This window comes from Kwoniella botswanensis, chromosome 1 (genome assembly GCF_036426115.1).
Source record: "Kwoniella botswanensis chromosome 1, complete sequence".
Taxonomy (NCBI): domain Eukaryota; kingdom Fungi; phylum Basidiomycota; class Tremellomycetes; order Tremellales; family Cryptococcaceae; genus Kwoniella; species Kwoniella botswanensis.
Genome location: NC_088599.1, coordinates 7,054,310 through 7,078,873, shown reverse-complemented (window position 1 = coordinate 7,078,873; position 24,564 = coordinate 7,054,310). Strand labels below are relative to the sequence as shown.

Below are 24,564 nucleotides of genomic sequence, written 5' to 3'. Positions count from 1 at the left end.
TAAAGCTACACACATCGTTAACATCGTTTGTCCATACTTGTCAACGATGGACTTGATGCAATACTCCTCTTATTCCACTATCATATCGCTATCGTGCTATATGATACGAGCATCTACCAAGTTGTACTATAATCGTATTTCTCATTCTTATGTGAGTTCGTTCATCAAAAATCGAATCCAGCTTGTCTGAATATATTCAAATCTGCTCCCGGCTCGGCGTTACCTGCCAATTGGTTCATGTTCTGTATGCATTGACCAAAGAATATCATCAGCTATTGGGAGCATATCACAAGCCAATGGAATTTGGCACTTACCAAAGCTACCAAAGCTCTTCTGAGGGTGGACCAGATACTCCATGAATCAGAAGATAGAATATCACTATCCCTGTCTGGATCTGATTGAGATTGGTTGGAATGGAGTGATAAGGCTGCTAAGACTGTACGAAATAGCATTTCAGCATATGGTACCCATGAGTGATGAAGGAATGACCCACGATGTTCGGCCGATTCTTTATATACACCAATGTTGAGACCTGCTCGCACATAAATCAGTCATTCTGTTTTCGACTCTGCAAAAGGTAAACAGGTCATATTCGCTACACTCACAAGCCACACCTAGATTGAATATCGCTCTTGTGAAAGTAGGTTTCAGTTCCAATGCTCTCCTATACGCATCAACAGCTTCTTCGGAGTTCCCTCCATTCGCTAGAGTCGCGCCTAGCCTGTTCCACAAGAGGTAATCCTGCGTCGCGTGAACAAGCCAAGAGTAAGTTGTATGTCCGTATAGTGCACTCACACAGGATGTAAGAGAAGAGAACTCACATCAGGTTTTTCACCTAGAGCGTTAGTCCAACATCCTCTGGCTTCTTCATAATTATCCATCATGTAATACAGAGTTCCTAGACCGACTTGGACATTTGGATCAACCGATTGAGTATTCTGCCATTGTTCTCTTGCCAGATTCAAGAACCGCTCAGCCATCGATTCGTGCAATGCCCATGGCGAGTTGTTATCCCCCAATGATGATCTGGAAGGCGCTTGACCTGCATGTGTTGGGTGTACGAGAGACAAGTACTGGTGAAGTACGGTAAGTGCAGCTAAATCGAGGGACTCATTGACATATGAAATTGCGAGATTCTACAATCGCGTGAATTATCAGTATTGCGAATCTGCTATAACGATAGTATAAATCTGTAGATTAGATTAGTAACATGAACTTACAGTCAACATCTCCCCTGCTACACTTTCTTTCCCTCTCACCCCTTCTTCTCCCAAAGTTTTCCTTCCCTCCTCGAAAGCTCTCATTGCTGGTTCCTCCTTCTCGTCCATTGCATGTACTCTCCCAAGCAATGACCAAGCTTCCGTGGCCGAGACGTGGAGTTGTTGCCTATCCTGAGCGGTCGATCTGCGTACAAACGACTCCAGCATTAATCCAGCTTGTGTAAGTGAACCTCCGTCGGTGACTATTCGATTGGCTTCTGCCCATAGTACGGCGAGTTCAGAAGAGTCGTGAATGTTGTTTGATGCTAATGGGAGGGTCAGCTACAACTTGCAAGGGTCGATGATATCATCGCCATTGATCAATATACCAAGAATTTGATGGGATGGACATAAGATGAACAGGTGAAAACTTCGACTAGACTCACCATAATCATATCCCCTATGTTGTGGGATTCCATCATCCCTTTGTACACCATTATAGTGATCAAGTCCATCCGGCACGGCCAATCCACCAACATCCCTATCTATGTGCATTTGCTGTTCCAAAGGTCTTTGACCTACATCCGATCTATTGAGACTTTCGTTCAGAGTATCGAACAGGTCGTCTTCATCGTTTGTGAACTATATGTGTATCATGGGATATCATCAGCTCTAACCTTGAAATACCATTTTGCAAAATGTATCCAAAGCTCACCTGAGAGAAATCCTTCTCCCACTCTGCTAATTGATTCAACCTCTCAGCTTCGGGTTTCAAACTCTCCCATACCTTTTCTAGATCACCCTTCGGATCAGAGGTCATCTCTTCAATACCATCTTGTTCTTGTTCTTGATCTTGTTCTTGTGCTTTGTCAACTTGAGCTTCTGATGAAGAAGCCTTATAGTCTTCTTCGGCTCTTGCAAATAAGTCATCCATCTCTTTCTGATCCACAAACCTGTGCGCCTGACCCTGAGTTTGAGGTTGAATTTGTTGATGGGGGATCATGCCTTGATACATAGGTTGGAAAGACGGTTGAAATCCACCACCATGATGAGGTGTAAAGCTGGAATAACCATTTTGGTAAGGGGAGGATACCTGAGGTGACGAAGGTTGCTCTACAGCCCTTCCTTTACCTTTACCGTGGAAAGATTGAAAGTCGCCCGACCAGGCTGATTGTTGAGGGGTCCTCGCCTGAACGACATTTTGAGGGACTGGCGAATGACCATTCGATCTAGCTTGTTCCCACTGGGCGTTGAATTGAGGTGAAGCAATTGGAGCAGGCTGATGAAGCTGTAATGGTCCAGCTTGTGGACCAGGCTGAGATAGTGCAGCTGATAGATGAGATAAGTTGAAAGGATGTGGAGTAGAATGAAGGGCTGCTGAAGATGCTGAAGGGGGTTGATGGTGGGTTATCTGTGGAGGTGATCGAAAGGCCGATGAAGATGATTGAGAGGAACTTGGTTCAGCGGGGGAATATCGATCCTATATCACATGTTTGTCAGTAAAATCTCTTCTCGATAACAATTTTCACTCAATGGAATGTAGAATAGGACGGAAGCCACCTAGACAGACGAAGAGTCCGTCTATTGTAGTGGTTTGATGGTAGAAAACCTACCTTGAAAAGACTGTTATCCGCACCCTCTCTCTGACCTATCTGTTTGAGAGGATTGGAAGAACCACCTTTATCACCACCCAAGAACGACTGCATGTGGTCGTATTGTTTGATGGAGTGCTACAGAGTGAGGTGTAACTACCAAGTGTAATAGAAGGGAAGAGGGAGAGAAGGAAAGAGAGAGTGGATCATTCAACGCTGTTCAGACACTCTTTTGCGAGTTCAAGTTACCGGTTATCCATTGGGTTCATATCCGATTACAACATTTCGTAATGGTCGATGCTCGCGCCAAGTCAAGTTGCTAATGGGGATTACAAGGCTGATCATAAATGCTAGTGGTACTTGTGCACCGGATGCAACCAGACAGACAACCTCAGATCACAGACGATAGAGAAGGACAAATAGCAATACATGGAATAGTTAGCTACAGAAAGTATGAACATATATTTCGTGAATGAGCAGATGAGTTCGACGTGTATGGATGTTTGTGAGCTGCGTGGGTTTAGCAGCATGGGATGGGGATGATACAGATATCGCATCTGTAAGATTGATTGTCAGCTACATGTATAGATGAGGTTCACATTCCAGTTGACTTACCGACACGGAAGGATAGCTATTCGATGCAAACAGCCAAAATCGAGAGAGCATCAGTATTTCTGTGTTATCATTTCAACCCAAGGTTATAGTCGAGTATACTCACGTAGACCACAGAAATGACCTGTTAGAATACAGTTAATCCATCAGCTCACGTTGATCTAAGCAGGTCTGATGTGAAAGGGGGTGACATACCTGGACATCCACCTCTCAATCGCATCGCTTCTTCCTTCTGTCCACTTTCTTCCGAGCTTGGTGACTTGGCATCTAAAGACAGAATCCAAAGGTCAGCAAATCTCAGGCGAGGATCCTTGCTTTCGCGATGGCAGTATCAGTGACTCACTCATCATGGTCTTAGCTGACGGTTGTTTAGCGACAATAGGCTGCTCGATGGAGGGTTGAGCTTGTAAAATTGGCGCGGTGTTGAGCTGGTACGACATGGTTTTCAAATGGATTTGTGTAGACTTCTCGAATGTGAATGTTTAGAGATCTGATAAGAAGAGACTTTGTGAGAGTGATTCTTGTACTCTTTGAGTGCTGTATCTGTATCCCAAAATAAACATCTCACATGGAGCAGTAAAGATACAACGACACCGCAAAATTCATTCGCAGTGGGATTAATCCAAATGACGTCAGACCACAAAACAAAACAACACCGAAACCATACATGCATCCATTTCAAGTCAATCTATCATGTTAATCACGCATATGCCATCCCTTCGAGTACACAACACCTTGTCAGCAAACAGGACCAGCATAAAATCGATTTATGGCCTGACATGCACACTCACCCCCCAATAGCCTCCTACTCCAGTCTTACCAGGTAACCTCCCATGGAGTGGATAACCCGTTAACATCCCTGCAACACCATAATACCTCCTCCAAGATGCAGCGGTATTATCGATGCCAGTTCCTACTCCCCAAGCTAGGGGTGATCCCAGAGGGTGTGGCATTCCCATAAGCTGTCAACGTGGAAGCGAATCATCAGCGGATGTACTGAAACTCAACTGAGAAACTATAGAAGAAGGTAGGCAGTACAGTACGTCTTAGGCCGTGAGATGTGGGATATGAGACGTAAGACGGCACGTACACCCGCTCCGAATCCTACGTTGGGTCCAGCGAATCTAGTTTTCACAGCTGGGAAGAACCCTAGTCTTCCACCTCCTGGGAGAGTCATTGTTGGGAAGGGGATCCTGCGAGTAACCGACCATTGAATATACACGAAAGGTAAGGAGGAAGGGTGATAAACGTACTCTTGTGGGTTCACATATGGATGATGGATCTGATGAGGAGCAATATTCATCGGCACTAATCGGAAACAAACAAGCAATCATCAGCAATGCCTATATGATGACCACTCAAGGTGCCCGGTACATACTCTTGGCGATTGTTGAGCAGCATCCACTAAGCAGGTTGATTGATTCTTAGATGTCAACAGCTCAGAGTAACACGATAATTGTTTTGGAAAGAAAAAGAAACGAATTCATAACCGTATTCGACTTGACCTCTATAAGTCGACGAAGCATACCAAATGGTTGACCTTCATCCTCCTTTGTCCTCTTACTCCTCTTATGCTTCTGACGCCAGATTCGAAGTGTGCTAAAGGTAGACAAAGGAATAAGAGGTTTGTGCTATGTCGCAATGTCCTGCTCGAAAGGTATCAGGGCAGGTATGCGATTAACCCGACTGATATATCAGATGGAGCTCCATCATATCATGATTGCTGACCATATCTTGTAGGCATATCATGGTACAATATCATAGATGTTCAAGCTCCAGGCTTCCTGCATCATATCTACTTCTAATTCTACTGAAGTTGAATACAATCTCTATACACAGATGAAAATCCCTTTTTGAGTCTATATGTAATATATATAACATCCATCACCTCTCCGGGTCCAGTTTGATCCCATCATCGTATGGCAATATCACCAACCAAAAGTCTCGTTATGAACCTTGGTTGACATCGAGATCAGCAAATATACTCGAGCTTAGTCGTGAGCATTCTGCTTACCGTTATCCCTCCGATATCCTTTTTCTCTTTCCACGAAACACTCCTTACAGCAAGATTAGTCCCGTCAATAAGCCGTCTAGGCTATTATATCACCAACGAACACAATTTGTCAGCTGCCTACAAGTGTACTGTAGTAGTCCAAATGCGTAATCCCTGGAGAAACTTACCCCACAAACGCCCAATATTAATCCACAATTACTCGCTCCAGGGGAGTTGGCATAACTCAAACTATCCATCCTAGTCTTACTGACCCCTTCTCTGACTATGGTGGGTAAGTCCGGTCGTTCAGTGACGAACCGTATACTTCCTTGGAGGAACGTTTCTCTACGATACGATCGCGAGATGTATATGGTGATAACAGGTTTGAACGTCGTATCTCGTGCTCGGGAATTGAGATCTTCCAAATGACTTAGAAGAGGAAGTGCGTCCTCTACCAGACGAAAACAGTGATAAATCGACTATATTAGCCTACCACACTCTCGACACTGTGAAGGGTTAATGACATGAAGAAGTTGACTCAGCTTACCATAAGTCTTCACTGCCCATACGAAATGGACGGTACTCGCTCTCAGATGTCCTTCTTCAGCTTTCTTAATGACATCTTCAAACATTCCTAAAGAATAGGTAATACCACTCCCACCAGCAATTAACATGATCCCTGAATAACTCGCAAAGACAGTTGAACATGGTCCTCCCTACCGATCCATCAATACTCAGCCAAACTCATACGGAACTATGGTTGACTCACGTAAGGACCTTCAACCAGGACTTTACAACTTCTTCCCAAAACCTGTTCGACCCTTTCGACCATACCCATATCTAAAGCCAAGTCCCTCTTATCCTCTTGTGAAAAATCAATTTCGTTCATCCCCTCCTCATCTTTCTCCTTCTGTTCTTGCTTTCGCTGGTAAGCGGGTTGGGCAATCCCACCTCTTAATGCAAAATCGTATAAATTTCTCGTCCAATCACCCGCCTTCTTCGCAATCAAGACCAACTCTCCACCTTCACCTGAACCAATCGTAAAAGGATGATTCTCAAGCCATGCCATACCGCCGACTTCCCTCAAGCGGGTATTCGGATAAAAACATGTTGACCTGCTCTCCAACCTGATCGAAGAGGTAGGACGATCTGTGTGGATCCAGAGGATAAGTCGCTCGATGGTGCGGGTAGAGCAATGATTCGGGCTGGGACAATACGAGTTTTCAAGATTAGTCGAAGGATCAAATCTTTAGTGTAGAGTAGTAGACAAATCGTCCTATTTCATCACCAGTACAGTAAGTGCATATTTCATTCCACATGACACAGGACTCACGCAAATAAACCTGTATAAGGTTTATGGAAACTTAAAGCTGTTATAGCAGTGACGAAACCTATCCAATGACAAGTCCAAAACAGGGCGTACATCCTCCTTCGAATGATTGGAATGGAAGTTACACCTATAAAGGCGAATGCGGACCAGGCGACTGAACCGGCCATTATGAATGGTTTTTGGGAAGCTTCGGAAACGTAAGCTATACCACCTTTCTTCATCCATTTGACCACTGAGAGATAAGATAATCGCATGGGCAATTAGTATACTTGTCAATGTTGCTCATGAAGAGGACAAGAGACTTACAGTATCCGCCAGCATGGAAGGTGGCAGCGATGCTACATCATATGCGATAAGATGAATCAACCCGTCTACTCAATCGATATATATGGAGGATAATGGGCAACTTCCAGATCGACTTACAAGATACATCTTCCGACAAACCTGAAGAACGAGAATGGTCAGCCGATTTTATTCACACACACGATAAACACTTTAGGACTCACCGATGCAGGAAATTTAACTTTTCATATCCTTTGCCTACCAAGTACCCAATCCAGTTCACCTTACCAGCAAGGAGAAAGACGATAGGTAGCTGGCGCCATATTGATATAGATTAGCATACGGTAAGCTTCGGCAGACTGCAGACTATTGATGATATACTATCGTACTCACTTGGTTTGTAGCTACGAAACCTGATCTGACGTTCTCAGTCACGACACTACAATTGATCAATTTCAAAATCTCACGTCAGCTCAGAGTCTTCATTCTTACTGCGATCACCGTATCACTCACTCGCAATTGTAGAATAATTCCAAGGCAGTCAGACCAGCCCAGAGTAGACAAACAAACGTCTGTCCTAGTGTATACCCTGCCAACGGTATATAGGCATCCAAGTAGTGTCCTAGCGGGATAAAGCTACTCAACAACGGGAAGCTTTTAGGTGGGTTGGTTCGTCTGATGAGTTTCTCAGTCGATGGTGAAGGATAGCTACCATATTGAAACTTCGGAGGGGAGTGGCAGTATCTGGAGTCTGATAAGTCGGTGAAGGGTATGTAGGTGATCCAACACCTACTACACCTACTACACCTTCGTGAGAAGAGGAAGGAAGAGGTGGAAGGAAAGAGGTAGAAACGAAAGTTGATGCTCTTGATCGAGCAGTAATTGGAGTTTGAGCCAAAGCGATTCCTCCTCCCAAAACATTCGGTGAAGGTGAAGGTGGTTTACGAGATAATTTGATTCCATTGAATAATTCACCACCCCTCGAATTGGATGAAAAGCGATAAATCACCTTGGGCAAGTTGGATAATAGGAAAAACCCAAATAAGATTAGAGTCAATATCGCTATGAATAATGGTGGGACTTGATCGGGATTCGAGAGGATCTCGAATGGGTGATCGGCATCGAATCCACCCCAGGCTGTTCTTTTCAGGAGGGTGAGGTCGAACTTAGAAAAAGACATCTTGGATAGGTGAAGTGGTGGAGTTACAGTAATATTGTAGGTAGTAGTAGTTGATGAGAAAAAGGAGTATATCCGACCTGCGGATTTATAATGGATGGATGGATGGCTGGGGTACTGGCAGGTGGGTAAGTAGATGGTCAAGTCAAAGCCCTATGAAGGTCGGGCAGGTGAATATCAGTCAATGGATGGTTTGTATGTTGTATGTTATATGTCTACGAGCGAGTGGAAGTGGAGTGAGAACTGAAAAGTGAAAGGGGAAGGAAGGGATGAAGAATGATGATTCTATCCTGTCGATCGTAATTCTCTGTCTTTATATATACTTTATCACCATGATTAAGAGAGAAGGAAGAAAGGGTGCTTTTGAGTTGACTTTGGACAGATTGGAGCTGATCGATAATTGATCATTTTGTTCTAGATCGTAGACAAAGCTTAAAGATAACATCTCGGTGTGTGAGGCGTCGTATGAAACCGAGGTCATTGCGTTATCCATCTTCCTTTTTACGATGATGTTGTCAGTATCCATCATGACTGGTATCTCCCCCTTGGATGAGTCGCGGTTAACCCACATTCCGATACCGATAATTTATCAAAGGAATGGATCCGAATGTAGGAAGAACAGAAGGAATAAAGGAGATAATTCGGGTAAGATTGGTTTCATCTTACACAAACATTCCTTTCCACAAGTACTAAAGTGATTGATTACCAAAGATTGGTCGTTCCTAATCTAATCCAAAGTGGTCTTGACTCGAAGATCGACGTGATACAAGATTCACAGCGAACTGCAGAGATATAAACGTTCGAGGCTTGAAGGGGTTCAGGTACATTTCACACCCAGCGGAATCAATTACAACATGAGCACACCACCGTGACGCTGTGTGTACAGACACAGATACACATACTTGAGGTATGTGTATACACTCACTCAGATTCTTCAGACCCATTTTCACCTACAATCGTACACATGCACGGATCTGTATGAGAACAAATCAGACCATGACGACCAACTGGATACTTTCCTATTGATCACTTGATCTGTGGGAAGGAAAGGAAAGGAGAGCTCCAAGAGAAGAGTAGGAAAGGACATCGACAAGGCAGGAACTGCAAGGAAAAGGAGATCTCCTTCAAGGTGAAGCCACGGATAAGATATACTGTAAGCCACAGGTACGGATACAATTGTTATCAGAAAGGTGTGTACCATATACAAGCCACATCAGTTACCAGTTTCTGTAAGCTAATCGTCGAATCCAATCTTCGATAAATCGGATGCTTTCGGTCTCCTTCCCCATGGCTCCACAGGATCAGCAGCAGAATCAATTAAAGATAGGGTATCACATTGTCATTCTATTGTGCATACCTTAGTCGACTTGATATCACACAACGAGCATGTAACTCCACATATCTTCCTTCCCACTCTGAGAGTCTAGCGGGGGCTATAACCCCCAAGAACCAGGTTCCTTCTTTTCCCCTCCTATTGCTCCACTCCCAGACGTTTGGTTTTGATTTTGATTTCTTCTCTCCCTACCACCTCCGCCTCCTCCCCAATGACCCCGCTCATACGTGTGTTCCCTATGAGCATGCGTGTGATTGTGATGCGAATGATGTTGATGTTGATGGGAGTTTTGATGTTGTCGATGATTATTATGGTGATGATGCGTTGATTCATGATCATTGTTCACTGAACCTGAATTATTAGTGATGCTATTACTGTTGTTGTTATTGTTATTGTTGTAAGGTGGTTTTGAGGTAGCTTCGAGTAATGCTCGATTGGCACGGTATTCGCAGGATGTAGTGGATGGGAGACTGAGCAAGGTGAGGATCTTCTCTCTGTTGATAAGAATACGGGTGATATGATCAGTATACGAATTTTAACAATCAATAGTCATGTTGGACAACATATCGTATGGAAGAAAGGGTCGGATCTGCGACGTATTTGAATGGACCCAATCATCGAGACAGTGCCAAACTCACTTCAAAGCTCCACTTCTAACACTATCACTCTCCTCTTCCACCCAAACACTCAAGATATCCTCTGCCTGCCTCACACTCAACACACATCCTACAACATTATCCGACTCGTCAAACTGATCGCCTATGAGTGCTAGAAGGAGGTTCTCGAACAGTAACGGCGTGATGGGATGGACAAGTCGGATCGTGAATTTACCACCACTAAACACACAAGTCAGCACAAGATACAGCAGTACAATGATACAGAATCATATACTCACTCTCTCATTTCCTCCCACACCCCCGGTCTACCAATCCTACTTACAAACACCAATATATCCGTCACTGGAGGCAATTCGTTAGGAGGTGTGATGTGCGAATAGAGATGAAGAAATGATTCAATCTATGGAAAGCCATTAGTACATATTTTTGAGAATACCCTGCATCAGTGTTGATGAGACGAGAAGATACACGTACAGATCCAAAAGTAGCTACTTTCCTGATTTCCTTCTCATACTCAACTTTCGCACCTGGTGGTCGATGTACATAAGATATTGACCAGCTAAACATGACAAAGTCAGCTTGGAACCAGATCACCCCGTAACGATATTTGTATATCGCCAATTAAGGCTGAGTACAACAGCTACATTTCACTCACTCCTGTCTTAATGGATGTCTCCCCGAAGCTGGACTAGGTGCATTGTTATTTGTTTTCCCCACACTCAAGGATAATCTAGCTGATCCGGAAAGTGAAGTGGTGCGACGTGTAGGGACAGTGCCTTGAGCCATTATATGGGGTGTACAAGGAGGAATCTAGCGAAATGTCGAAGAGCAGAGGCAGATACGTTGATTAGAATGGCTGGGGAGCTATCGAATATCTGAATAAATCTGTGTTTGGGATGTGACTGATGAGCAAATGTGATTTCGCTGGCCTTTCGAGCGTTTGAGTTCCGTTTGAGTTCAGATGATCTCTGGAGAGGATTGAAGGTGAATAGTGGACTGCTGAGTGTCTACAGGTGGTGTATTGCAATGGTGATATGAGTCATGTATAACACCTATCAAGCTGTCTTTTTCACTTTTTCTGCATTCCATCATTCCATTCCTTCCTCTTCGATCATATCTTTGTGGTACCAGGGAGTAACTCGTAATTTAGGCACGCAAGATCAACATCCTGTGTGCCTAATTTTCAGGCCGCATCTCGTAACACCAGCCAGAAATATCCTGTCATACCTTACACCTGCATGATGCATTGACCTCACCTGACAGTTCATCTAATCTGAGATAGTCTAGCTTGGCTTAGAGTTTACTTGCTAGCATAAAGTAGGACTAGGATACCACAGTCATATCAAACCAAACGAGGATGATAGAAATGACGAGGCTGTTTGAGCTAAATCGCTCTTCAGGCAAAATCGCAATCTGTACATCAACTTGTCGAGGATCCATCCCAAACGCAAAGCAAAGATTGGGTTGATTGTCTCTGACCGAATCTAATCACTGATATTGATTTGCAAAAACAATGATGCCGAATACCCAAGCGGAAAAGATGATGGAACGAGATATTTCTAATGCTTCTTTCGCTGACACAGTTCAAGAATCACCATATAATTATGATAGGTAAGGCGAATCTCAATCTTACAAACAAGGACAAGAGGGTATTGATCCGTGTCTGTTTAGGAACAAGCAGATGAACGAGACACCGCCTGTATCCCATACCTACATCTCACCATCCTCATCACAAGATGCCTTACAACCTCAGCGAAGTACGGAAACCACACTTTCGAGATCGAGCTCTTTGCAGTCTAGCGGTTTAGACCAAAGCAACTCTGATCACTGTAGAACACCATTCCTGAGAAAACCTACAGATGAAGTAGGTGGTCATTGGTTAGAAAAGAGATATGAAGCTCCGGAATGGTGGAACTTATTCTACGGTACGTGCAGTACCCATCCTTCACCCTACCGCTTTCTCATCCTCCGGAAGTCCCAGAAGGTTGACTCTGTTTTCGTTGTCCCTTTGCATTGATATAGATTTAGCGGTCGTAGCTGTGCTTACGATTTTCTCAACAAACCACGAGCTCAATCAACCGAGTGCTATACCTGTCTTTCTCTCCTACTACGCTATAATCTGTTGGGTATGGACATCCCAGGTCCACTACGATATTCGATATCAGGCATTGGATGGGTGGCATCGCGCTGCAAAGGCTATACAAATAATGACGTTTGTGTATATGGGTGCGGCAAGTGGGGATTGGAATCCTGGATTGATAAGGAATGACGAGGATCATCTGGCTACGAAATCTAATATAAGAGCTTCAGAACATCGTACGTCCCATCACATATGGTGCTGAAACATCAAGTGATATGTGGAGATTACTGACTTGACTTTGACGGGCTGTAGGAACCGCAAATGAAAGTTTCAAGACTGTCTTAGCGTCTTTTGTCATATCTAGAGTATTCCTGGCATGTCAATACTTGTTATGTGAGTGCTTTTTCGAAGATCACTGCAATGGTCAAGACTGTGACGCTGTAACATAGCCGCGATTATTGGTTCTCGTGCCGGAAGAAAAGTCAGACAGCATATATACACCTTGATTTCGCTTGTCATCTCTAGTATCTGTACCATCCTGGCCATTGTACTACCTGCCCACAGCAGAGTGTTGTCCTTGACCAAAGTGAGTAAAGCCCAGCGCTGTGCAAATTTTGGAAAGAGAGGTGACTGACTGCCGGTATACATAGGTCACCCTGTTCTATACTGGGATAGGAGTTGAGGTCATAGCAGTATGGTTCTCGCTACCTAAAGATACTCTTGGTCCGCTCCGGACAGAAGCCATGGCGAAACGATATGGTGCGTTCACACTGATAATAATGTGAGTCGTAATCTGTCAAATAATTGATATAAATGGATATCTGATATCGATTCCTCTGCCAGTGGCGAAGGTTTCATCTCCATTACTCGCGCTTTCAATCTTGCCATCTCTGGATTTAGTATCACTACCGATGTGACTTATCCTCAAGTAATACTAGGTCAGCATTACAATTCACTGTCTGACCCTTGAACTGGCTGCTGACTATAAGTCTAGCAATCATGATCATGTATTTGCTTTTCACTTTCCTATTCACACGTTTTGATCCTGCAACGAAAGTTGATTCTTGTCGTGCATTGATATGGGAAATTAGTGAGTTGTAAGGTCTATCACATTCTGCTTAACTGCTACTGATACTGGGTTCAGTACACTTTCCCATGCATTTCAACCTATTACTCCTACTAGCCGCATTAGTCGTAAGTTGGATCAGCATGGGAACATAGCTGATACTCAGAACGCCATTGTGGCTCTATCATTCGCTCAAGGGATAAGTCAAGTGACAGACCACTACATTAGTACGATCGAAGCTATCACGAATGGCACGGATATCAGCATGCAAGAACAGCATTTTGTCGCACGGTATTTTGACCAGTGAGCTGTGTACGGGAAAACCAGGGGAATCACACCGCTAATATTCTTTTTTCACAGTCTGTATTTACAACCAGAGTAAGCGACTGCTTCATTAAAATGGAAAAGCCTATCTCTGATTTACTGAAATTTATCAATGACATTTAGCTATAACACGGAGATTTCGTTACTGCGTAATCTGAGTAACACAAACATCCCCATTGAAGATCCGACCATTTTGGCTTATCAGTATCTTGGACAGATCATGTTCCAAGTGACCAATGTGAGTTATGCATTGTTGGAACAATGCTCGTGGACTAATAAACCACGTTAGAACTATGGGATCGAACTAGATGATAGTATGGTCGAGAACCTACAGAGCTTATATGCAGTAAGACAACCTGAAGATTTTGATCGCTGAAGTCAGAGCTGATTGACCTACCAATCAGCTCAATACCACTTGGTCAACTAACGATACCATTCGAGGCGAAATGCAGAGCGAGGCTTTCACCCTCCTTCGAGAAATAATTCAAGAACCAGCTTCAGCCTCTTTATCAGGTATACTATGGTTGTTCCCCACAGCCGGTATCGCCCTGATCTTCTGTGCCATCCGAGCATTACTATGGCATCGAAATAACCCTAGGGGTCAAAGTATCGTTCATATCACTTGGATTATCCTCGGTTTGGTTCTGGCCTGTTTGGGATTGTTGGATATAGGAAGTAAGAATTTCAATATTTTCGCTGATTCAGTTAGGGACGAGTTGAAAGGTGTAAATCCCATGTATTGGCTCGTACATGATAGGATACCATTGGTTATCGTCATGGTCTTCTATGTCGTTGCGTACCTTTTAAGCTTGATGTGAGTAGTGTCACAGTATGGAGTGCTAAGGTGGGATGTCTCGCTGATCATCCTTTGTCATTCGTAGTATATCGAAAGTCATGGACAAACGTGGATATCGTCATGATTCAATGGAAAAGGAAGGAAGGAACTATGGCGAAACAGTTGACTGAAAGACCATATCTCTATGGAAGAATGGATGCATACAGCAACGACTATTACCAATCTCGCGATATAGATTAATGCATCATCATTGAACTATACTAATCTCCTTGAACTGAGCTTCCTTGCTGCTCTCCTTTGGTCGTATGATACTGATTTTCAAAGCCTGGCTCCGTGAACCTTTGTCTTGGAAAGGAGTTTAGCTATTTGGCTTCCGACCCTTCTCAACAAGGCGAGTTGAGTATGTGTAGGCTTACAGTATACAGTAGCTTCGATATAAGCCACAGTATATGACTGATCAGCCCAAAATATATTCTTTTATCTCTTTGCACCTCACACTGTGCTCATCAGATATTTACTGAAACTCTATAGCACTTTTATTGTCACAAAATCAAGAAGATGTTTCGAACGCTCTTAGACTCATTCAGCGATCTAAGCGTCTCCTTGAAAAGTGACAAGGACGGGACCACAGTCGCGGTAAAGGAACTTCCCAATGAGTTCGAAGAGCTGTCGCAAGCTTCATGGTCCGAGATAGAAGATATATTCACCAATGGACCGAAGGCTAAAGCGGTCAGGCGACTGCAAAAGGATCTTACAAAAGGTTGGAAGAGTGCTCGGAAAGAGAGGAAATTCGAGTTAGTCAAGGATCTTGGAATGTAGGTTACTACACTATATCCGGTACAGTATGCTCGCTGATTCACAGTATTTCACAGATCTGATGATGAAAGGCGAATTGAGGAGATCACCTTGATTTCAACTTGGACCCAATCTCTGGTCGGCACGCAACAGGAGCAATCAAAGATAATGTGAGTGGAATTTGGAATTCATATAAACCTGTCTTACTTGTATAAACATAATCAAGACTGATGTCCTACCTACTTTTCACGAAGACACCGATGTTTCTCAGATTCTGACATTTGGACGGATTTGCGAGGAGCGAAAGGGATTGGTGAGTATTCACACAGCAGTGAATTATCATATCCTATTGTTCCTGCTGAACACTGTACTACGAAAATATCAATAAAATCATCTAAACCCCATTCACGTACCGCGAGACCTAAACAGCCTCGAAATCGTCTACTCACGTATGTTAACCCTGTTGGATTCTGGGCAAATACCAACTCAAGAAAAGGCGGTATTCGAATTCGATCTCGCCAAGAAGAAATTCGTATGCGATAGCGCAAGCGATACCAATAGCATTGGAAGCCAGATGATCGACAATCAACATCAATGGTGGAAGGCGAGTGGTGGTAAGGCAGCAAAGCTTTGTAGCGTGATATCATATTTGAAGGAATGCTCGCTGACGGATTGAGTGTAGGCATTCTGTCGGACTTCACTGAAAGGATAACAGAGGCTCAAGGGAGGAGTAACTGAGTGACCTCAGTATATCATCAGGGGAGGGCTGAGCTTCTCTAGAAGGTGCCCAATGGTTCTACGTATGACAGGCATGAAGAATCTGCTTGATAATCTAAGCGACACAGATCAAAGACATCCCTTGTGGTACCGTTGGCAAGATGGAGTTGCGCCTCATTCGTAAGACATGTTATAACATATATCTACCATGACCTAAAATTGTATTTTGAGAGTCGAGACCATGCCACATAGCCCTGCCTTCCTCAACGCTCCGTCCCAGAAGCAAAAGAAAACGCCTTCTCCAGATGAAGGGTTTGTTTGAAGGCAGTGCTCCCATCCTTTGTTAGACTGCACGTAATATCATACTGTACGATATATTCAAGAGAACGAGTTATCCGGAGAAAATCAAAAGAGTTCCGTTGAAATTTCGGTTTGGCCTTCTCCACTAGCTCATAGCAGAATAGCAAGCAACCCTGCGAGTACATACAAAAGCCAACGATCAAGAAGCCTACGGTTGATTATCATCTACAGTCAGCCATTCATACCAATAATACAGCATCATGTTCTTAGAGAAAGACAAATCCGCAGCTACCTCAGATAATATCACGGTGAACGTTACTGAGATCACCGAGATCCCCAGTACGTTCGAAGAGTTGAAGGATCTCAATTGGGCTCAGATTACCAAATACATGGAAACCAATCCGAAACCTAAAGCATATAGGGCTTTGAGAAATGAGATTGCAACAGAGGTAGACAAAGTAATGACAAGTCGACATGGTCATTCTTACGGGGGAACATACCATATGTCAGTCCTGCTCATCATGAATGAACATGAGGATACTGATAGCTTGTCATGCTTAACTGAAGTACCCCAATGTGTGTGTCGTTCCTCCAGAGCCGAGAGTGAGAAAGATACGCTCATATCCGCCTGGACAGAGGCACTGGTGGGACATTCCGAAGAAGATATGACCGCTATGTGAGTTTCGCCACCTCTTTTCCCGATTGTGTCTATCTCTGATGCATCGGATGTTTCAGGCAGAAATGTCTTTCCACGAAGTCCATCTGGCCAGAGCTCAAAGGTCCCACGAGAAAACAGTGAGTGCAGTAACATGATTATGACCATATTGTAAGTTCGAGATTGGTTATTCGTACTGACGCTGTCGATGGGAACTTTGTGTACTGTAGTTACAAAGATCAAGTTGATAGTATGATCAAGTCTATGAAGTCAGGACAAGTACCAGTCCCCCAAACGGCTGTTTTCAATTACAATCCTGACGAAAAGGGTTTCGTAGTGAACACCCAAGTGACTGGGTATGGAAGTATGGAACAAATCGCCAAACATATACTGGATCATCAGAAGATCTGGGCCGAATCTGCCGAAGATGGTGAGTTGAGTTGAGTCGAACGGTTATTGTCACTTTTTGGTTCTTTAAACAAAGTAAAATACTGACTCTGTTGACTTGAAACACATCAGATGGCAGTGGCTGGTTGGGACTTCTCAGAAGCTCTTGCTGTACCAGTGGTGACAAATAAGGGTCTGACGCCTCAGTAAGCTACAATACTGTAATTCACTGAGTTGATCAAGCCAGTGTCAGATGTCTTACGAGATGAAATGCAATGTTCGTGATGTATAGTCTCGATACAGTTGATCAAATATACAATGACATGTGCAGAAGTTGCTTTTCGTTGGTTGGTTTGCATTAATGAGCAAATCGTGCCCTTACAGTCTTCCGATTCGACAGGACTATAGCTACATGATGATTTTTATCTATAAAGAGCAAGGTCTAGAAAGTACAGCACAGTATCTTCTTCTACAGATCAAATACGCTCGATTGTCCATATATCATACATCATTGAACTTTCCCCTGCTACTCGACCACCATCCAATCAACCCACTCAAGCTAGGTCTCATACTATGACCTCTTTCAGTCCCCGGAGAAGGTAATCTCATCGTCATCTCTAAGTCGATCTGGTTGGGTAGAGCTTGCCATGCGGCTTTGCCTGATAATCCTCGATGTACCGATAAAGGCAGGAATACTCTCGGTTCGCCATTGACGAGCGAGACTGTCAATGCACCTCTAGGGTCTGTCGAAAATATCTGTCCGGACAATACGTCGATAATTGGTAACAATGGTTTATATCCTGTTTGTTCAGGATTCAAATGTATTCCAGTGGCTGGTACGGATGATCCGTAATTTGTCAATACGGATAATAAAGGTGGTTTGGATAATGCGATGGTATGATTACCCAATTGATAAGGTTTCATCAATGTCGTAAGAAATTCAGGATGAGACGTGAATGCAGATCGACGAGCTTCGTTTAATGATTTGATAATAGCGTATGCGTTCTATGTCGGACACACGTTATCAGCATTTAGTCCACGATGCGGAAGAGAAGCGGAAGCCAACATAGGCTCACCGTTATTTCGGGATATCCATATGACCACATCGCTTCTCGGTTCAAAGGATCATGTCCACCACGAAGGCCCTGGAAAAAATCGCACCAATCAGATTGAGCCCACCTTTGGGAAATAGTACAGCCAGCTCACGTGTTCTCCCCCTTGGTAGAATATCGGGAACCCATCATTGACAAATGGATATACAGCGGCATTCTTGATCAACTATAGTTGTTGAAGTCAGTAATCTATCCCAGCTTGTCTATTATCAAGTGATTGTACGACTTACCGATGGATCATCTGTCAATCCAGCAAACCTTGGGAAGTCGTGATTACTAAAGACCGAAAGGTCAATTGAACGCTGATCATTGTATCGAGAAAAACACTCACTCTAGGAAAGATCCCAGAGTGGTGGGGTCAGGAAATAGTCTATGAACTTTGGTGATCATATCTACCAATTCCGTCATCGAGCCGAGGGGAGTTTCAAAAGATCGTCTGACAAGGAAACAAAGGATACATCAGCTTGGGGTCAGGATTAAAAGCATGGAGATAGAGGTTTTCACATCTATCTCGCACGATATATAAGATGAGAGCGAGTATGGCGAAAATATCTCACCTGATATGAAAGAAAGTCGCAAAATCCAATATACTAGTCATACTTTCTTTCTGATACGGCGCAAGGTATGCTGGATCTGTTCTCCGGGAGGTCGATCAGATTCATTTTTGAAAGAAGCAAGGAGATGCTCACCTCCATGTAGAACTTCGCCCATAGCCACCACTCCAGCAGCTTTTACGAAACCTGGCCAAAAATCTTTCCGGACATGTTTAACAGTATCTATCCTCAAGGCATCAACGTGGAATACCTTAACGAGATCTTGGATCCAGCTGTACAGAGAAGCAATAACGTGTGGGGATTCGGTGTTGAGGTCGGGCATATTTTCGGATAACCAGCCTAATGGTAGAGAGGGAAAAATCAGCCCAGTGGGAAAGGATTGATACCTTGGGAGGGATGGAATATGTCATGTCAAAGTAGGAAAAGATGTTCATCGACAAGAAAGCGATGCTAAGCAAGAAGGGCGGGACCTACAGTTTTCAACATCCCACTGATCATCCCAATCTGGCGAACAGTACGTATGGAAGTCCGCAGGCGAATTGAACGGTCCATACCTCTGAGAAGGTAGGAAAGCATCTTTCGACTCTACTCCTACGTGGTTCGCGACCTTTGGTACATTTTCAAGGACTCAGCTTACGTTCATTTGCTGTTGTACGGTACTGTAGCATTCTCACCACATCCACCATGAGGTACATCCCTCGTACATGTATAGCAGCACTAAGATCAAGTAGATCTTGAGGTGTACCGAAGTGCTTATTTAGCTCTTGAAAGAGGGAATTCAGGCAGATTGTCAGCTATACTATGTACAAATTGAGCATGTGTGACATACCAAAGATATTCGATGTCCAGTATCCTGTTCATTCATCAGCACAAAGACGACATTTTGTTAAGGGGCTACTCACCATGATACGATTCATGATCATATAATCCATCTATATTAGCTACAACCGGTGATATCCATACTACATCATTGAGATATATGGATTAGTATCGATCCACACCTCTTCGCTTGAAGCATGGTCCATAGCATGCGCTTTACAATCACGAAAGTATAGTATAGATCATGACTTACTCGTATCAAATCCCATTCCTTGTATATAATCCAATTTCCTCTCTATACCCTTCCAACTCCCTCCGCAATGTTTCTTCTCAGCGGGATCACACGCCGTTATCTGATCGTCTGAACGGGCGAATCTATCTGTGAGGACCTGGTATATCGATCGAGAGCGTAGATCGGATGTGGTCAGACTTTGGACTTGGACCAGAGGCGATAAGGCGAGTAAGAGCAGGGAGAGTAGCATAGTACGAAAATGAAGATTTGGTAAAATGGTGCGTGTAGGTCCAAGAGCAAAAAGGAATCGAGGCTCGCCAGTCATACAGCATAGGATGGACCGGAGAACATGTGATTATATGTCTATGATTTTTTGTGAATAGAGAGCAGTGAACAAAGCCGCACTGCTAAGATATATATGTATGTACGGGTGTAAACAATTTCAATTTCATCTCATCTCGTCTTTGATCGGGGTCCCATAACACGAAACACGGCACCCTGAGTTATCGACGATGGACTGCCGTAACACAGCTTGAGCTGCCTTGACACATAAAACATAGCATCGGTTCATCCACATCTAACAATACATAATAGCAATCTCAATCTTAATCAATGTCCCTTTTTATCTTCTCATATTCCTGTGTTCTTCTCAATGCACTGCTTACAGCGGCCAACCACCTATGATCCTCCTTCATGGCGTGTTGACTATGGGTTATCCTTGAATCTCTCCACTTCTTCCTCTTGCACGACCTCATCAATCCCTGAAGGACCTTTCGAGGGGCTTGATCTTCTTCTACCACTCGATTCTCTTCTTCCCTCACCACCACCACTCGACCCTCTGCGATGCTCTCTACCTCGACCACTAGCCGTAGGCACAGAGAAGTAATCGCTAGTTCGTATGTCGTACATTGGCGAGATATCCGGCCGCATAGATTGTCTGTTCGTATTCCCGGGTGAAGGGAATGGCCCAGACATGTGAGGTGAGGGGAACGGCCCAGACATAGTAGTCGGGAACGGTCCGGACATCGTTATCGATGCTTTCCTACTTTTTGGAGGATTAGGTACACTCGATGTCGCCGTCGAAGGGTATGGTGCCGATGCAAGTGGGATGGTTTCTGAATTGGCCGAGTTGGGCATCTCCGAATCAGTTGAAGCGGTATAATGATGTCCTGACGGGAAAACTGGTGGAGGAGGTGATCTTGTCCTGGTACGACTGGGGAATATTGGGTCGTCCGTATCGATCAATTGGTATTCTTCCGGTTCTTCATTGATTCCACCTCCTAAAGTCGATCCTCTGGATGATCGTTTGTCTGCGGCTCGAGTCCGTCTACCCTCGTCGTCTTCCTCAGCTACTTCAGGCAAGTATCCCAGTCGGATCGAATCATTCCCTTCCGTAGTGGACATCCAAGAATCGCCTTCGTATTCTGACCCGGAAAATCCTTCTACCATGGATTTCTGCCTTTGGGTAGATGTATGTTTCTTCGTGCGTAGTGAGGAGAGACTACTGTCACTCTTATATCCAGCAGGTTTGGGTCTCTCTGGGGCAGATTTGTAGGTGACGACTCCAGCTGCACCGAACTTCCTTCTAAGCCAGAACCACCAAGCACAGAACGCTGCAGCTGCTAGGACAAAGAACCCGACAACACTGACGACAGCGATGACAGTCGTGTTGACGACCTTCTTCTCCGCACCTTGGGAAGGCTGTGAACCAGGATTGGTGGATGTTCCTCCAGAACTGGTCTGCTGATCGGAGGAGACGGAAGCGAGAGATTGATGTTGCACCCGTACAGCATAGAAATCCTGAGAAGCGATCGACGCGTTAGTCAATGGAACGAGACCGACAGTTGGCTGCCAAGTCTTTTGCTTATTGGTATCTGGGTATTGGAAGACGCTGTAGACATTCTTCATGAAGGAGCTTCCAAGGATGCTGAAGGCACATGACTGTATCAGCAACACGATGGGGGAAGAATGGTCGATCAACTCACAAATCCCCAGACTCGCCAAGATTGCTTGAATACTGGATCATGCCGATACACTGCTTCTGACTGGCATCTTCCGGATCGGGATAAGTCATATCGAGGGGGTGGACTGGAATAGCCTGTCCAGCGATGTTGAAAGTGAGGGCGACTTGCTGTGTACAGGCCATACGGTCTTTGATAGAAGACGACAGTGAGTATCCAGTAACAGGTATAGAAGGAAGAGTGTCAGCACTCACAGAAACCATCGGAGCTCATCGATATTCCCATAGCACCATATATCGCATCTGCATAAGGTCTATACCCTGTCAAGATCTGCACACCACCCGAGTCTAGTACGGCGAGGGGGGTAGTCTTCGTAGCGTAGACTTGACTAGGTCCGAGAGTAACGTTCGTGATTGTTGGTCCAGAACCATTCTCCTGATCAGCCCACGTGGTCACCGATACACCTTGAATAGGTATTCGCCAATGCAGATAACCTGTCAGACCGAGTTGAGGTTGGGGTATGATAGGGATATAGGATGGTTCGCAGGGCGATGGGCATATACTTCGATCGACAGCACCGATACCGAATATTGAACTGGTCCGTACATCTTCTCTGCGTTCTAGAGCTAACGAGAAGAGTCTCTCTGAAGGTGCCGAAGCTCCCGCTCCAAACAAGTTATCAAGGAACGTAGCTCCATCAGGATTCGAAGAGGTGGTACCTCCAATAGCGTTCAGGATAGTCGAACTTGCTGGAGCTATTGTACATTTCAATCAGTATGCGGAAATTACTCTCAAGATAAGACGTGAAGATCAACTCACGAGCGAGACCTAAAACACCTGCAAAATTTCCACCTTCCAAATCTTCATTTGTAACATCCGTAGCAGCTATGAACGCCTGATATCCAATTCCAAAATCTCCTACCTGAATCTCTTCCCAGTAGATATCCCCATCGACTGCACCGGACTGATAAGTCAAATTGGCTGAGACACCCGAATCAAGTGATTCGGTGGCGTTGAACAAGCAAGGAGCGGATTGGCAGGATGACGATGTACAGTCTGTAGTTGCAACCCACTATATCAAGACAATTTGCATGTCAGCGAGAACAATCTGATCAAAACGGGATATAGACATACCATATCCGAAGAACCCAAATCCACCTGTAGCTTGACAGACTGTATATCCACCCCATTCCATGACGATGGACCTCTCCTTCTGATGCTTCTTCGTTTGGTTGATCCATCATTCGCGCCATGCCCCAATTGGACATCGACACTGTAGACTGCTTCCGTATCGCTATCTCCTGCCAGTGTCAAATTCAGCAAGACACCAGGTACGTAGGCCGTTTGAGTGGGCTGAGAAGCGGAGGCACTGTATGATCGTGATCGGGAAGCGCTGTAGGACCAAAGAGAGGTAAATGATGTTGAGCGATAATAAGATGAAGATGTTGATGGGGTCAAAGTCGAATCAATGTCGGAAGTACTATATGTACCCGTAGGATATGCATCTGAAGCGTTATACGGTATATCGGCTGAGGAAGAGAATGAAGGTGAAGGCGATGGACCAGTGAACAGAGGCCGCTGCGTTGTTGATGAGAGACTATCCGATGCTGATTCTCCGCTAAGTGACTCCGAAGCTGATGCAGCTCCTTCATCTGCGTTATCCTGTCGCTTCTGACCTTTCTCCCATATCTGCTCTAATTTGCTGGGCCGTACTGTATTATATCGGTTACGCCGAGGTCTAGTGATGGTATATGTAGTATAAAGAAAGGGGCAAGCGGAGTTTAAAGGACATTCTGGTGTTGTTGGGGAAGAATCAGGGATGAACGGATGTGAAGATGGCCCAGCGACGGGTTGTTCGTCTATGAGAAATGGACCCATAATTTCTATAGTGGTACTGAGCAGTGAGTGAACATTAGCATCTGAGGATATCCATTTAATCAGGAGAAAGAATCAAGAGAGATGGAGAGAGAGGATTGGGATCAAAAAAGGATATATCGTCAAGATGGAAAGACAATAACCAGGTTAGGCAGATTCATAATTCAATGACACTATCCGCATCTGTACAGGTCAAGGCCCATTCATCTATGGAATAAAACTCACGTGAACACTCCTCTCAACACAGCTTGGCCATATTATCCTTGTTACACTATATATGAGTTCGAATCTGAATCTGAAGCCAAAGCCGTTGTCCGTCGACGTTCTAACAGACCCGCTGTGTACCTCCGCTCGACAGGAAATCGATAGTAGTGGATGTTGAGAGGTAGTGTGAGGGTCGGTAGGATGAAAGAAACAGGTTGGGATAGGAGAAAGGATGAAGGCAATATCGATGTGGATGTGATTTTCTTTGATGACTGTTAGTACAGACTTGAAGATGGTCTCGTGTTCAAGTGAGCTGACCTCATGGACTCGTGACCTTTGCGAGAAAAATAAGCGACGGATTTGCGGTGGTAAGATGTCTGATGATTGTCGATAGGCGCCTGGCCTTGTATGAAGATGGGTATGGTTCTCGATACGTTATGTCAAATACCATATAATGGCATTGACATGCGATAGATGATAGATCAATGATTGAATGGGAGATGATGAAGTGTTTAAGTGATTTAAGCCTTTTTCAGTGGTAAAAAGGGACGA

At 44.3% G+C, this 24,564-nt stretch overlaps 10 protein-coding genes across 10 annotated transcripts; 3 read left to right on the top strand and 7 right to left on the bottom strand.

Annotated features, from left to right (window-relative positions):
• Positions 1-164: 164 nt before the first annotated feature.
• On the bottom strand, positions 165-2,905 carry L199_002673 (uncharacterized protein; the record flags this gene model as incomplete). Its single annotated transcript, XM_064888412.1, has 9 exons — positions 165-242; positions 315-436; positions 494-532; positions 606-741; positions 822-1,136; positions 1,221-1,525; positions 1,646-1,841; positions 1,915-2,679; positions 2,813-2,905. The coding sequence occupies 9 exons, from the start codon at positions 2,903-2,905 to the stop codon at positions 165-167; spliced, it is 2,049 nt and encodes a 682-aa protein (XP_064744484.1).
• Positions 2,906-3,311: 406 nt separating this feature from the next.
• On the bottom strand, positions 3,312-3,843 carry L199_002672 (uncharacterized protein; the record flags this gene model as incomplete). Its single annotated transcript, XM_064888411.1, has 5 exons — positions 3,312-3,348; positions 3,407-3,422; positions 3,510-3,527; positions 3,599-3,670; positions 3,747-3,843. The coding sequence occupies 5 exons, from the start codon at positions 3,841-3,843 to the stop codon at positions 3,312-3,314; spliced, it is 240 nt and encodes a 79-aa protein (XP_064744483.1).
• Positions 3,844-4,099: 256 nt separating this feature from the next.
• Positions 4,100-4,706, bottom strand: L199_002671 (uncharacterized protein; the record flags this gene model as incomplete). The annotated part of the gene is made up of 4 exons (XM_064888410.1): positions 4,100-4,120; positions 4,195-4,365; positions 4,494-4,596; positions 4,657-4,706. 4 exons carry the CDS (start codon positions 4,704-4,706, stop codon positions 4,100-4,102), a joined length of 345 nt encoding a protein of 114 aa, XP_064744482.1.
• Positions 4,707-5,331: 625 nt separating this feature from the next.
• L199_002670 (uncharacterized protein) lies at positions 5,332-8,188 on the bottom strand (the record flags this gene model as incomplete). The annotated part of the gene is made up of 13 exons (XM_064888409.1): positions 5,332-5,358; positions 5,418-5,498; positions 5,585-5,847; positions 5,944-6,112; positions 6,166-6,425; positions 6,512-6,672; positions 6,730-6,958; positions 7,033-7,064; positions 7,150-7,170; positions 7,233-7,321; positions 7,402-7,447; positions 7,522-7,730; positions 7,802-8,188. The coding sequence occupies 13 exons, from the start codon at positions 8,186-8,188 to the stop codon at positions 5,332-5,334; spliced, it is 1,974 nt and encodes a 657-aa protein (XP_064744481.1).
• A 1,430-nt stretch (positions 8,189-9,618) lies between these two features.
• Positions 9,619-10,921, bottom strand: L199_002669 (uncharacterized protein; the record flags this gene model as incomplete). The annotated part of the gene is made up of 5 exons (XM_064888408.1): positions 9,619-10,012; positions 10,157-10,354; positions 10,414-10,535; positions 10,610-10,694; positions 10,791-10,921. 5 exons carry the CDS (start codon positions 10,919-10,921, stop codon positions 9,619-9,621), a joined length of 930 nt encoding a protein of 309 aa, XP_064744480.1.
• A 730-nt stretch (positions 10,922-11,651) lies between these two features.
• Positions 11,652-14,571, top strand: L199_002668 (uncharacterized protein; the record flags this gene model as incomplete). Its single annotated transcript, XM_064888407.1, has 15 exons — positions 11,652-11,746; positions 11,807-12,060; positions 12,158-12,451; positions 12,528-12,608; positions 12,665-12,801; positions 12,866-12,996; positions 13,059-13,153; positions 13,210-13,305; positions 13,360-13,409; positions 13,559-13,584; positions 13,642-13,659; positions 13,729-13,843; positions 13,895-13,951; positions 14,010-14,419; positions 14,487-14,571. 15 exons carry the CDS (start codon positions 11,652-11,654, stop codon positions 14,569-14,571), a joined length of 1,944 nt encoding a protein of 647 aa, XP_064744479.1.
• Positions 14,572-14,959: 388 nt separating this feature from the next.
• On the top strand, positions 14,960-15,934 carry L199_002667 (uncharacterized protein; the record flags this gene model as incomplete). The annotated part of the gene is made up of 5 exons (XM_064888406.1): positions 14,960-15,216; positions 15,274-15,366; positions 15,451-15,509; positions 15,688-15,810; positions 15,879-15,934. 5 exons carry the CDS (start codon positions 14,960-14,962, stop codon positions 15,932-15,934), a joined length of 588 nt encoding a protein of 195 aa, XP_064744478.1.
• A 539-nt stretch (positions 15,935-16,473) lies between these two features.
• Positions 16,474-17,465, top strand: L199_002666 (uncharacterized protein; the record flags this gene model as incomplete). The annotated part of the gene is made up of 5 exons (XM_064888405.1): positions 16,474-16,718; positions 16,809-16,889; positions 16,949-17,008; positions 17,099-17,298; positions 17,395-17,465. 5 exons carry the CDS (start codon positions 16,474-16,476, stop codon positions 17,463-17,465), a joined length of 657 nt encoding a protein of 218 aa, XP_064744477.1.
• Positions 17,466-17,756: 291 nt separating this feature from the next.
• L199_002665 (uncharacterized protein) lies at positions 17,757-20,222 on the bottom strand (the record flags this gene model as incomplete). Its single annotated transcript, XM_064888404.1, has 12 exons — positions 17,757-18,260; positions 18,332-18,400; positions 18,462-18,533; positions 18,598-18,643; positions 18,699-18,803; positions 18,925-19,000; positions 19,057-19,260; positions 19,396-19,528; positions 19,596-19,684; positions 19,751-19,774; positions 19,824-19,883; positions 19,994-20,222. The coding sequence occupies 12 exons, from the start codon at positions 20,220-20,222 to the stop codon at positions 17,757-17,759; spliced, it is 1,611 nt and encodes a 536-aa protein (XP_064744476.1).
• Positions 20,223-20,677: 455 nt separating this feature from the next.
• L199_002664 (uncharacterized protein) lies at positions 20,678-23,811 on the bottom strand (the record flags this gene model as incomplete). Its single annotated transcript, XM_064888403.1, has 5 exons — positions 20,678-21,899; positions 21,958-22,123; positions 22,188-22,688; positions 22,753-23,005; positions 23,068-23,811. The coding sequence occupies 5 exons, from the start codon at positions 23,809-23,811 to the stop codon at positions 20,678-20,680; spliced, it is 2,886 nt and encodes a 961-aa protein (XP_064744475.1).
• Between the last annotated feature and the right edge of the window lie 753 nt (positions 23,812-24,564).